Genomic DNA, 12,530 nt, shown 5'->3' on the forward strand with positions numbered 1-12,530 from the left:
AAAAAAAAAATGAAAAAAAAAAATGAAAAAAAAAAATGAAAAAAAAAAATGAAAAAAAAAATGAAATTAATTATTTTCCAAAATATAATAATAAATAACAAATGAAGTTGTAAAAACATATAAGGCGAATAATATTTTATACTAACATGTGGACTCTCAATTTTTTGTAAATCATCTTATTGTATATACATGGGAGGGGAAAAAAGAATAATAACTTATCATCTATAAAAAAAAAATAAAAAAAAATAAAAAAAATAAAAAAAAATAAAAAAAAATTAAAAAAAATTCATAATTAATATATATATATATATATATATATATATATATTATAATACCATCATTTGTCCATATTATACACGTTATTTATTTTTTGTTCTTACTGTTTCGAGTTGAAGAATTATATTTGAATACTGGACAATAATATATAAAATCATGAGAATCTAAATGATCATTGTCTTTAAATATATCAAATAAAGAATTAAAATTTTGTTCAAAATGAATTAAATCGTTTTCTCTATTTTCACTTTTTTCATCATAAATATCATTTTTTCTTTTTTCTAAAGATTCTTTATTCTTTTTTATTTTTATAAGTATATATGGAGTATCGTAATAAAATTTTTTTTCTTTTTCCTCAATATTCCATTCGTTAATTTTATACACATCAGATATATAATCTATATCCTTTTCAATTGTATCATCATTCGATACTTCATCTTTTGTATTTTCTTCGTCATCCATATATTTTTCATATTCATCATTTTTATTTTCTTCATTTGTAATTTTAAAAAAAACTAAGTTCTTCTTATGAATCATATTGTGAACTAAATTGTTTGAGGATTTTTTAGTAAACTCACTTTTATAAATTTTAATCGGCTCGATCCATATGCCTTCTTCCTTTCTAATTTGGGACGAAAAAGATGAAATATGCACACACGTATAAATATAAATATAAACATAAATATAAACATAAATATAAATGTTCTTTTTTTACATGAACATGTACATATTTTTACATGAACAATTCATTTTTATTTTTTCATATTTATTTTTTCTTCTTAATTTTTTCTTCTTAATTTTTTCTTCTTAATTTTTTCTTCTTAATTTCTTCTTCTTAATTTTTTCTTAATTTTTTCTTCTTACTTGTTAATTTTCTCCGAGTATTTAAAAGAGGCACTCAGATTACTTAAGCTGGTGTTCATATTAATGGCATATGTAAAATAAATGGAATAAAAGAATAGCAAAGGGTTGTTGAACATGGAAATATTGTAAACGTTGTTAGCTCCTCTTTGTTCTTTGTTTATAATATATTTCAAATAGTTTAACTTTTCTAATAAATAAGTGAGCAAGCTTTTAATGTTTTCTTTTTTATGATTTCCAAGGAAATTCCATTTTCTTGGTACCTTAAAAGGAGAATAATTTAATGCACATGGAAAAAAAAAAAAAGAAGAATAAAGTAAATAAATATAAAATATATGTGTATGACTGTTTCTTTTATATATATATATATATATATATAATTATGTAGAATATACCCTATATGTTAATAAAGCATTCATTATATCCATATAATAACTATCTAAGGAAACGTTTGTATCATTCATTTTTACAAAATGATGAATTTCTCTCTTCATTTCATTCACATAAAATAAAAGGGTGTTGTATTCCTCAGTTATAAATTTTACTGGATTGATGCATATAAAGAAAAATATATATATATATATATATATAAATATGCACACATACATATATATATATATAAATATACACACACGCATATATATATATATATATATATATATATTTTTTTTTTTTTTTTTTTTTTTTTTAATCCGTTGTAATTACGTTTGGGGGTTGTGTTGATTCCGTGTTTTATGTAATTAAAATTTTCGAAAATGTCAAAAGATAATAAAATGAGATAAAGGACATTTTTTCTTTCGTACATATTCCTAATTAAAGAATTGGATATGAAAATATTTTTCATCGATTTTACATTATAATTAATTTCATATATATGAGATATTTTGTTGTGTTGTAATATTTTTTGAAGTAAATGAAAATTCTCCTGTATATATTTTGTTAATTCATATATTGTAAAGGTATTACTAGATATCTTTAAAATGTTGTTTATATTTGATAAGACATTTTTATTAATTTTTATAGAAAAGAAAGTACATAAAAATGAGGATAAGATATTTTTTATTAATATAATTTTTTTGGAAAACACAGTAGATAAAAATGAATTGAAGTATTTAAAAAAAAATTCTTTATATTTTTCTTCATTTCTTGACTCATATATTTTTTTATCATTATTTATATTATCTGAGTTATTTTTATTATTTATATTATTTGTGCTATCATATATGTTATTTATTTTTTCATTCGTATTACTTTTTATATTAGCGTTAGTGTTTTTGACGTCACTATTATTATTATTGTTATCATTCTTATTATTGTTATTATTCTTATTATTGTTATCATTCTTATTATTGTTAGTATTATTATTATTTTTTTTATTATCATCCTGAAGTACCGTTTGCTCAGATGTGTCCATAACAAGTTCTTGTTCTTTCCCGTTTAACAAACTTGGGAGATTGTTAAAAAATTCAATTAAAAAATAGAATTCATTAATTATATCCATATTTAATTTTATATTCTCTAAATATGATTGCTCATTTATAAGGACAAAGAAGAGCATTACATAAAAGAGATACTTTGAATTTAATTCATTTTTATTTTTGGATTTTTTGTTATTAATTGAATTTATTACAAAATATAGAAAATTCAAATATTCATTTGAATACATACTAAAATCTAGATTAATTACCACAGATATTTTTCTTAATGAATATGTAATTATATTCAAGTTAGTATAAAATACAAAAAATATTTTGTTTAAATTTGATTCCATAAAATTTTCAAGTTTGTAATTATCCCTTTCATTGTCTATATCTATCATAATAATATCACTAACTTTGGTGTGCACACCACTATGCTCTGATGTTATATCTACTAAAGTAACATTATTATTATTTAATAAAATTTTAGATATAATAAAACTATATATGTGTTTTTTAAAAAGAAGGATAATCCTACCTTTTTGATCTATCATGTTTATGAAATATGTATTATTTTTTATTTCATCTAATAATGAAGTGTGTACTATTTTATTATTGTTTTCTAATTTAATTATTTCGTCATTATTAGAATCGTGCTTATTCATTTGTTCCATTTCCAATGGAAATATAGAAATATTCATGTATTTATTTATTAAATTGTATAAATTGTTCATAATATGTTTTTTATTTATATATATGTTTTTTAATTTTATAGATATATAATTCTTAATAGATATATCTAACATGTCCTTCTTAATTATTTTATCGACAACAACTTTGTAATAATATAATTCATCTTTATTTATCTCTTTTAATGGTATATACATTTTATCATAATTATCTCTATCCTTATTTTTTATATATTTGTCCCAGTCATCCTTATTCTTTTTTATATTCCTTATCAAATTCTTAAAAATATTTCTTTTATGTTTTTTTAATTCTATTAATTCACACATATAATATTCAATACTATCTATATCACGTTTTTCATAATCTTTATTATACTTTTCTAATTCTTCTTCCTCATCTTCACTATATGTATCGAAAGTTCTGAACAAGTCAGAATTTTCCTGACCATGTTCATAATTTCCCTCTTCTTTATAATAATTTTGATAATCATAAAAAGTATTTTTTAATTTTTTTTTTTTAATATAAAATAATTTGATGAATGAGTTTAGATTAAGTGTAAGTTGTTTAAATCTGTATTGTTCGTGTGTGACTTGTATGATATGTTCGTTTTGTAAATTATAAATATTTTTTTTTATTTTTTCCTTTTTAAATGATTCTTTTTTATTTATATGATCTTTTATGTTTTCTGATTCTTTGTAATTATTAAAGAAGATGTCTTTGTCTCTGTCTCTATTTCTGTCTCTATCTCTGTCTTTGTCTTTGTCTTTGTGTACATCATATTCTTTATCGTCATCTTCATGTTTTACATATTTAGATTCCTTTACATTATATATAGTATCAAGATCGTTTTCTACAATTCCGTATGTTTCATCAACAATGGAGCTATGGGAGCAGCTCGTGGAGCTACTATCTATATGATAGGAGTAATAATTAGAAATACTATCATCATTATTATTATTGACATAACATTTATTATTGTGTTGTGTTGAATTATTCCTTTGTAAGTCGTCCTTATTAAAACTTTTCGATTCGTTCATATTTTGGGCTGATATAATTTTTTTTTTCTGAGAAGTACTATTATTATTTTCAAAATGGTTAGCATCCTTATTATTATGTTTATTGTTTTTGTCTGTATTATGTGTATGATCTTTTTGAGTGACCTGATTATTATATTTACTTTTTATATTTATACTATGCTTAATATTTTGATCAAGTTCCGTTTGATATAATTCTTGAGAATTGATATTATTTAGATTTACATATTTTTGAATTATACATTTTTGCTTATTTTGATTTGTAAAAGTTTTAAAAAATAAAAAGATGTCTTTCCATTTAATAACCTTATTAACAAAAATGTCTATATATATGGAGAGTATAAAATTTACTGTAAGAATATCTTTATTATAAATAAGTGATATAATATAAAAATAAAAATAATTTAAGATATATATTTCTGCTTCTTTATTATTCATTATATTAAAATGACGAGAAAATGATTTAACAATTTTTAAGAAGAAAGTATTACATATATAATATTGTTGATTAATATATTTTAAAGATTCTATTAATAGATAAAAAACGTACATTAATACAAACTCTTTCTCCTCCTTAGTATTTGAATTTTTTATATGTTGATTATATTTTTCTTTTTCTTCGCATATTTCTTTTACTACTTCTTCTTTGGTTTTTTCGTTATTTAGGCATTCATTGTATAGGTTCATGACCTGTAAAAAAAATAAATAAATAAAATAAAATAAAATAAAATAAAATGAGATATATGATATGGATATATAAACATATGAAATAAATAAATAAATAAATAAATATATATTTATATACATATATATATGTATATATATATATATATATATATTTATGTTGCTTTATACTGTATGATCGTTTTTACCTTGTCTTGATAATCCTCCAGATTGATCTCATCATTCTGTTGAATGTATTGATTTTTTTCCTTTTCATAATAATACTTTATCAAATTAATTATACTTTCCTTGGTATAATTACACATGATAACGTGATAATGTCTGTTTATTTTATTAAGATTCATTTTGTTAATGTCATTTAAAAAAATATATATCGTATTTAAATTATTCTGTTTCAATATTGTATATATATTTTGATCAACTCCTTGAAAAATCAAATAGCAATCCTCATTATTAAATTTCTTAAGTTTGTTAATAAAATTATCTATATGGTTATTTTTCATAATATATTTTTTTTTGTTTTTTTCATCTTCACATATTTTATCACAAATGTTAATGTGATCGGTACTATAGGAAGATAATTTAATTTTATAAAAATATTCATATTTTATGTAAACAAAATTTTTTTTGTCCACAATTAATTTTTTCACCATATATTTTTTTGTTTGTAAAAATGTATCTATACATATCACCACATTATCTTTTAAATAATCAAAGGTATTACAATAGAACATAATCATTTTATCGTAACATAAATTTAGCTCTTTGTATTTTTTTAAAAATTCGATATCAATAAAATTATCATAATTTAACAGATCTTTTATATTTATATATTTATAATCATCATCGTGAAGATAAGAGTTCCCCATGTCTTTTTCTTCGTTATTCATCATTTCATCTGTTTTGTTTTTATCCTTCAGATCGTTGTAGTTTTCTGCGTGTTCTTCTTTTCGATTGTTTTCTTTTAATAATAATTTTAAGAATTTTATTTTTTCCTTATAACTAAAGGATAAACAATAAGTAATTAGCACTGACTTAAAGAGAAAAAATGTTTTTTGTGTCTTTATTTTTTCCTTTATTTGTTTATAAACAAAAAGGATTTCTTCCTAAAAGGATTGAAAAAATAATACATATAGAAAATGACACACGTGTGTGTATAGTTAAAGGTAGTATGCACATAATTATAAAAACAAATAAATAAATAAATAAATAAATAAATATATATATATATATATATATATATATATATATATAAATTTTATTACATATATTTTATAAGAAGGGGGTGATAAATTTTGAGATATTATATGATCAACATTTTCCTGCAATATGGTAACTTTTTTTTTTAATTCTTGTAAATTTTGATATTGTTTATTTATTTTTTCGTTTTGTTTTACATAATTATTTATTGAGGATATATACTGATGTATTATATATACGAATTTGTAGTTCAAATATTTTTCTACATTTGAAATATTTTCATATTTAGAAATAATATTTTTGTTAATATGTTGTTTATCTATATTTTTAATTTGTTTTATAAAAGATGTATATGTAAATGTATTTTTTATATATGCTTTATCATTATTTTTTTTTATATATAGATATAATATTTTAACAAGGCCAATATAATTATTTTCGTTTTTATATTTGAAATAATAAAAATCATCTCTTGTAATAAATTTTAAATATTTTTTAGTAACACGTATTTTATCTTCATATATTTTCAACTTTGAGTTCATACATTTATTAATATTGTCTATTTGTTTATTTGTTTTGTTTATATCTTTTATAAAATTATTAATTTTAATATATAGGTCTGGTTCGAAAAAAGAAGAGATATATTTTTTACATAACTTTTTTTTATTAATAAGATAATTTTCTTGGTCCTTTAATAGTTGTGTGTATATATCTTTAATTTTGTTTGTTAAATATTCGATATTGAAATATGTATTTACATAATTATTATATAGATGTGTATAAAATAATTTAGAGTAGGAGGAATATACACTAGGTATATAAATATTATCATCATGTTGATGATTATATATAGGTGGATAAGATATTATATTATTTATATATCCTATATTATTATTTATTTTGTTATTTTTTCTTCTGACTTTCTTGTTATATTTTTGTATTATATTGTCCATTCGTAAAATATCTTCCTGTACATTTTGTTCCCCTTCGTTAGGAGAAATATCAAACTTATTTTTAAATAATAATATACATGATGATGTTTGTCTATGTTTTATATAATTAAATATACATAACGATATATTAAAAAGGTTAACATTATTTGTTTCATAATAAAATAATTTTAAAGATATTATATGAATGTTTTTAAATATCTTTCTATATTTATTTTTATATTTTTTATATATTAAAAGAAAATTATCAGTATAAAATATAAAGTGATTAATATTTAATATTAAAGAATATATATAATTATTAAAATTTCCTTCTATTATTATATCTTTATGTTTTATTATATGGAGAATATATAAATAATATTCATCTATAAAGGAGTTATATAATATGTCTATACCTCCGTTATATATAACATTATCTAATAAATTTAAATACTCTTCATCTTCAAATATTTGTGAACAAAAAACGTTTCTAGTAAGCTGTGTGTCCTTGTCATAATCATGCTCAATTATGTTGTTAATATCATGCTCAATTGTGTTGTTAATATCATGCTCAATTGTGTTGTTAATATCATGCTCAATTATGTTGTTCTTATCACCGTCAGTTATGTTGTTCTTATCACCGTCAGTTATGTTGTTCTTATCACCGTCAATTATGTTGTTCTTATCACCCTCCATTATGTTGTTCTTATCACCCTCCATTATGTTGTTCTTATCACCGTCCATTATGTTGTTCTTATCACCCTCCATTTTGTTTTTATTTATGTTTTGTTTATTTACGTTAAACATTTTGATAGCTTTCTCATAAGCCCTTTTAATTTCTTCTTTAATTTCTTCTATATGACCTTTCAAAAAATACAAATGATAATATTTATAATAACAAAATATGGTAACGATTTTATTTATCAACACACTTTGATGATTTACAAATAATATATTAGTCCTCTTTAAAATAAGATAAGTATTTATAGTAAGTATATGATCTACTAATATTTTATATAAGAAAAAATCTTTTCTTATATCTTTATCGTTTGAAGAAAAAAAGAAATATTGTTTCAAATTATTTATACTTAATAAATTATGATGATTTTCATATATATCATTTTTATTTTCTAATATATATAATTTGTTATTATATATATTTATAAACAAATCATTTGTCTTATATATTATATGCTTTTCAAAATATTTTAAAAAAATGTCGTTAATAATTTCTTTATATTCAACTTTTTTTTTATAGCTTAAAGAAGTGGATTCACAAAAAATACGTTCTACATCGTTTCTAAATAAATTTAATATATCGTTGAAATTAGTACAACATTCTTTGTCGTATAATAACATATAATTTATAACATTATTAAGTTTGTTCATGTGTAGATAGTACACACTATTATTATTATAATTGTTATTATTGTGATTATTGTGATTATTGTGATTATTATGATTATTATTATTATCATGGCTGTCATCGTTCATATCCTCTGGGGGGCTTCGGAATATATTCTCGAATACTTCCAGGAGAAAACTAATGAAATTATTACACTCGTTTACAACTTCTTCATAAAAATTCTTCACAAAGGAAAAAATATAAATATATATATAAATATATATATATATATATAAATATATATGGATAAGTACATATTATACCCATTAGTATATAATTATATATGCACTTATGAAGGGTCATATACTATTTTACAGTTTTCAAGTCTTATCTAAAAATAAACACACACATTCATATTTCTACACTTACATATTTAAGAAATAGGCATTCTATAATATTCGAATAAACATTCTTTATGTCCTTTATAGTCATATATGAAACGTTAAATACAAAAAAATTCTTGTACATCTTGGATGTCATCGATGTATATTTTTCATCAAGCAACATGTTGTCATCATTCATTGTGCATATAATTTTTTTATTGCTGAATAGCACCTTTTTATTATACTCTATATCGAAAAAATACTGAAAAAAAAATAAAATAAAATATACATACATATACATATATATATATATATATACATATATATAAACGTTTGATAATATTTATCTCACGTTGTCGTCTATGAGGGCATATAAAAATTGAAATGTATTGTACGTATTATTATTAGGAACATAATACATATCATCAATAAATATAGTAATATCCTGATTTACACAAGGCATAGATAAATCTAATTTTTTTTTTATGGTTTTTATTATGTTATTGTAATGAAATGAATAATTAAAAGAAAACATAAAATGATAAGTATTCATTTGTTTTTGTTTATTTAAAAAATTATACACACATAAAGATTTTGCAGTATTTGAATGTCCCATAATTAAAAAAGGCAAATTAATATATGTCGAAATATTTAAAAAATTTATTATAGATAATATATTTAAATCTTCATATACATAAAAACTATTATTTGTTACAAGAAGGTTATTTATTAAATTATTTTTTTCTATTATTATATTTTCATTTCGATATATTTTTTCTTGTCTACATAATTTATTGGTTTCTATATTATAGTATATATGCACAAAAGATGTATTACGTGGTATTATAGATATATTATTAATATATTTCAATATATATATTTCAAACGTATTTCTTATTTCTTTATTCATAAAAGATGTAAATGTATATATAAAACTAATTATTACTATATTATTTATATGAGTTTCAAGAACTCTTTTATCATATCCTTTTTTTTCTTTTAACATATATAAAAAGTATTCTACAAACTTACCAAACATACATATTAAATTATTTATATGTATATAAAATGGTATGTTCTTTTCGCCTAATAATTCAATCATATACTCTTTATATATATCTGATTTATTATATGAGAATAACAAATCTTTTTGTAACATAATATCATCATCTTTTAATTTGTATATATTTAAATCATTATTATTAAAAATTTCGTTCGTGCCTTGACGACAATAAAGATTTTCATTATCTTCTTCTTCAAAAGAATTTTCTTTCTTATTTTTTTTTGCTTCTTTTTTTTTATGTATAATATTATTATTATTATCTGTACCGCTACTATTTTTATTCTTTATAAATTCATTATAATTTTGTTTTGAATAGGTGCATGCTTCATTTTTCATATCAACATTTATATTAATATGTGTATTCATATGTGTATTCATATGTGTATTCATATGTGTATTCATATGTGTATTCATATGTGTATTCATATTTGTATTAATATTTATATCCATTTTTTTTTTCATTTTTTTTTTATCATGTTCATCCTCTTCATCACTTTGAATCACACGATCTTTACAATTCCCATCATTTTTTTTTTTTTTTTTTGTTTTTTTTTTCTCTTGGTCCAAATTTTTTTCTAAAAACATTTTCTTTTCTGAATCTTTCAAAGGATGTGCTTTTTGTCTTTCTTTTTTACGATAAAAAGGTAATATTTTATTATTCATCATTTTTTCCTTGTTAAAAAAATTCAATGCTTCTATGATTAAATCTTCAAATAATTTTATAATTTTATTTTTTATAAATTTGTAGACATTCATCTTATTGACTGTATACGCGATAAAAGCATTGTAAGGGATTTTATTTTTTATATACACAAAATAACATTTATCTATAATGTATGGTGACATAGAACATAAACTTTCAGGTTTATAAAAAAAACATTTATTATTTTTTACATCATCCTTAAGAATCATATGTGTATCTTTATTTATTTGGTTATATATATTTTTCTTTAAAGTATAATTACAAATTTTATCAACAATATTCATATCACTAACATTAATATATTTTAAAAAAAGATTTTTTTTCATTTTTTTTTTTTTAATAATAATATTTTCTTCAACATTTTTAAACATATTTAAATTTATAAATTCCATACTTTTAATAGGGTTATTATATGTCCCATTCTTTGAATTAGATACATTTTGTTTCTTTTTTTTTTTTTTATCTAAATTCGGATGCTCATCGTAGGTAGAAACTTTTTCATCAAGAATATTATTATTGTGAGAACCATCATTATAATTTTTATTATTATTATTATTATTATTATTACTATAAGTATTATTTATTTCTTTATTTTTATATTTATTATTGTTACCATCTTGCTCACGTTTAGTATTATTCCTACTAATTGTAGAACCTAGCATACTATACTCTCCTGCTTCTTTTCTTTCTTCTAATTTTTCATTGGTATCATCACTCATATTGTTACTTTTATAAAAAACATATTTTAATATATCTTCACAAGAACAATAATGTAAATTTATTTTATCAATATTACAAATGTCATAAGCACAAAAGGAAGTTCCCTCTAAATTTTTTAAAAATTGATATAATAAAAAAATAATACTACTAGCACCTGAATAATTTTTCCCTATTATTAAAATATTTTTAATATATCCAGTTGTCTCTATAATATTTTCATTTATTTCTTCTATTTTCTCTTCACCTTGTCCTTTATCAATTTTTATTTTTTTTTTATCATCATATATATAATTCAATAATTTGTACAATTCAGTTGCTTTGTATACTTGATATTTTAAAAAAGGTATTTTCGTTTTTTTTATTAAACCAATAACTATTTTATCAACTTCATTTTTCCAATCACTAGCATGTTTTTTACTCTTTTTTTTTCTATAATTCTCATCGTCAAACAATGTTTCGACGTAATTTAAACCATCGATTTCTTCTTCTTTTTGTTTTTTGTCTACATACTGAGCTAGCTTTTCTTGATATTCTCTTCTCAAATTAAATATTAAACAAATGTTATTTATTATATCTTTAATTTTTTCATATCCTACAAAATGTGAAACATATTTTATAATTCCCTTACACACACTGTATTCTTCCTCTTGTTTATTTTTTCTTGTGCTTAACTTTATGATATGAATGATTTTTCTTTGATTAACGTAACGTTTAAGTTCTCCCTAAAAGAAAATATATATATATGTATATATTAATATTTTATGATGTAAAAATGTATTATGAAAAAGATACAAATAAATATTTTCATCGATTTCTTTCTATCCTATTCTATATCAATATTCATTCTAACAGAAGAAACTTTATATATACAACTTAATGAAGTAAATCTACTTAATAGCTAGCTAATATGCTATTTCGTTATATATATATATATATATATATATATATATATGAACAGGTCAGGCAATATTATATGATAATTATATATTCTGTTTTTTTTTTTTTTTTCTTTTTTTTGTTCCTCCCCTCATATAAGTACAACTTATTTAATGTAATAATATAAACTATTGCATAGGTAGCTAAAAATTTTTTTTCTTTTTTTTTTTTTATGAATTGGTCAGGTAATATAAGAAAAAAAAAAAAAAAAAAAAATATATATTATATATATATATATATATAAAAAAAAAAAAAAAAAAAAAAATAATTAAATAAAATTTTATT

At 19.9% G+C, this 12,530-nt stretch overlaps 1 protein-coding gene across 1 annotated transcript in view; it reads right to left on the reverse strand.

Annotated features, from left to right (window-relative positions):
- Positions 1 to 136: 136 nt before the first annotated feature.
- PRSY57_1024900 (hypothetical protein) overlaps positions 137 to 12,530 on the reverse strand; it is a gene marked incomplete at both ends in the record, with an annotated part of 20,121 nt that continues 7,727 nt past the window's right edge. The window contains 9 exons of the mRNA XM_012907838.2: positions 137 to 222; positions 381 to 898; positions 1,141 to 1,400; positions 1,533 to 1,681; positions 1,843 to 4,969; positions 5,152 to 6,069; positions 6,229 to 8,682; positions 8,870 to 9,085; positions 9,176 to 12,031. Coding sequence (XP_012763292.2) covers positions 137 to 222; positions 381 to 898; positions 1,141 to 1,400; positions 1,533 to 1,681; positions 1,843 to 4,969; positions 5,152 to 6,069; positions 6,229 to 8,682; positions 8,870 to 9,085; positions 9,176 to 12,031 — 10,584 coding nt within the window. The remainder of the gene's footprint in view (positions 223 to 380; positions 899 to 1,140; positions 1,401 to 1,532; positions 1,682 to 1,842; positions 4,970 to 5,151; positions 6,070 to 6,228; positions 8,683 to 8,869; positions 9,086 to 9,175; positions 12,032 to 12,530) is intronic.

The sequence above is a fragment of the Plasmodium reichenowi genome, chromosome 10 (genome assembly GCF_001601855.1).
Source record: "Plasmodium reichenowi strain SY57 chromosome 10, whole genome shotgun sequence".
Classification (NCBI taxonomy): Eukaryota; Apicomplexa; class Aconoidasida; order Haemosporida; family Plasmodiidae; genus Plasmodium; species Plasmodium reichenowi.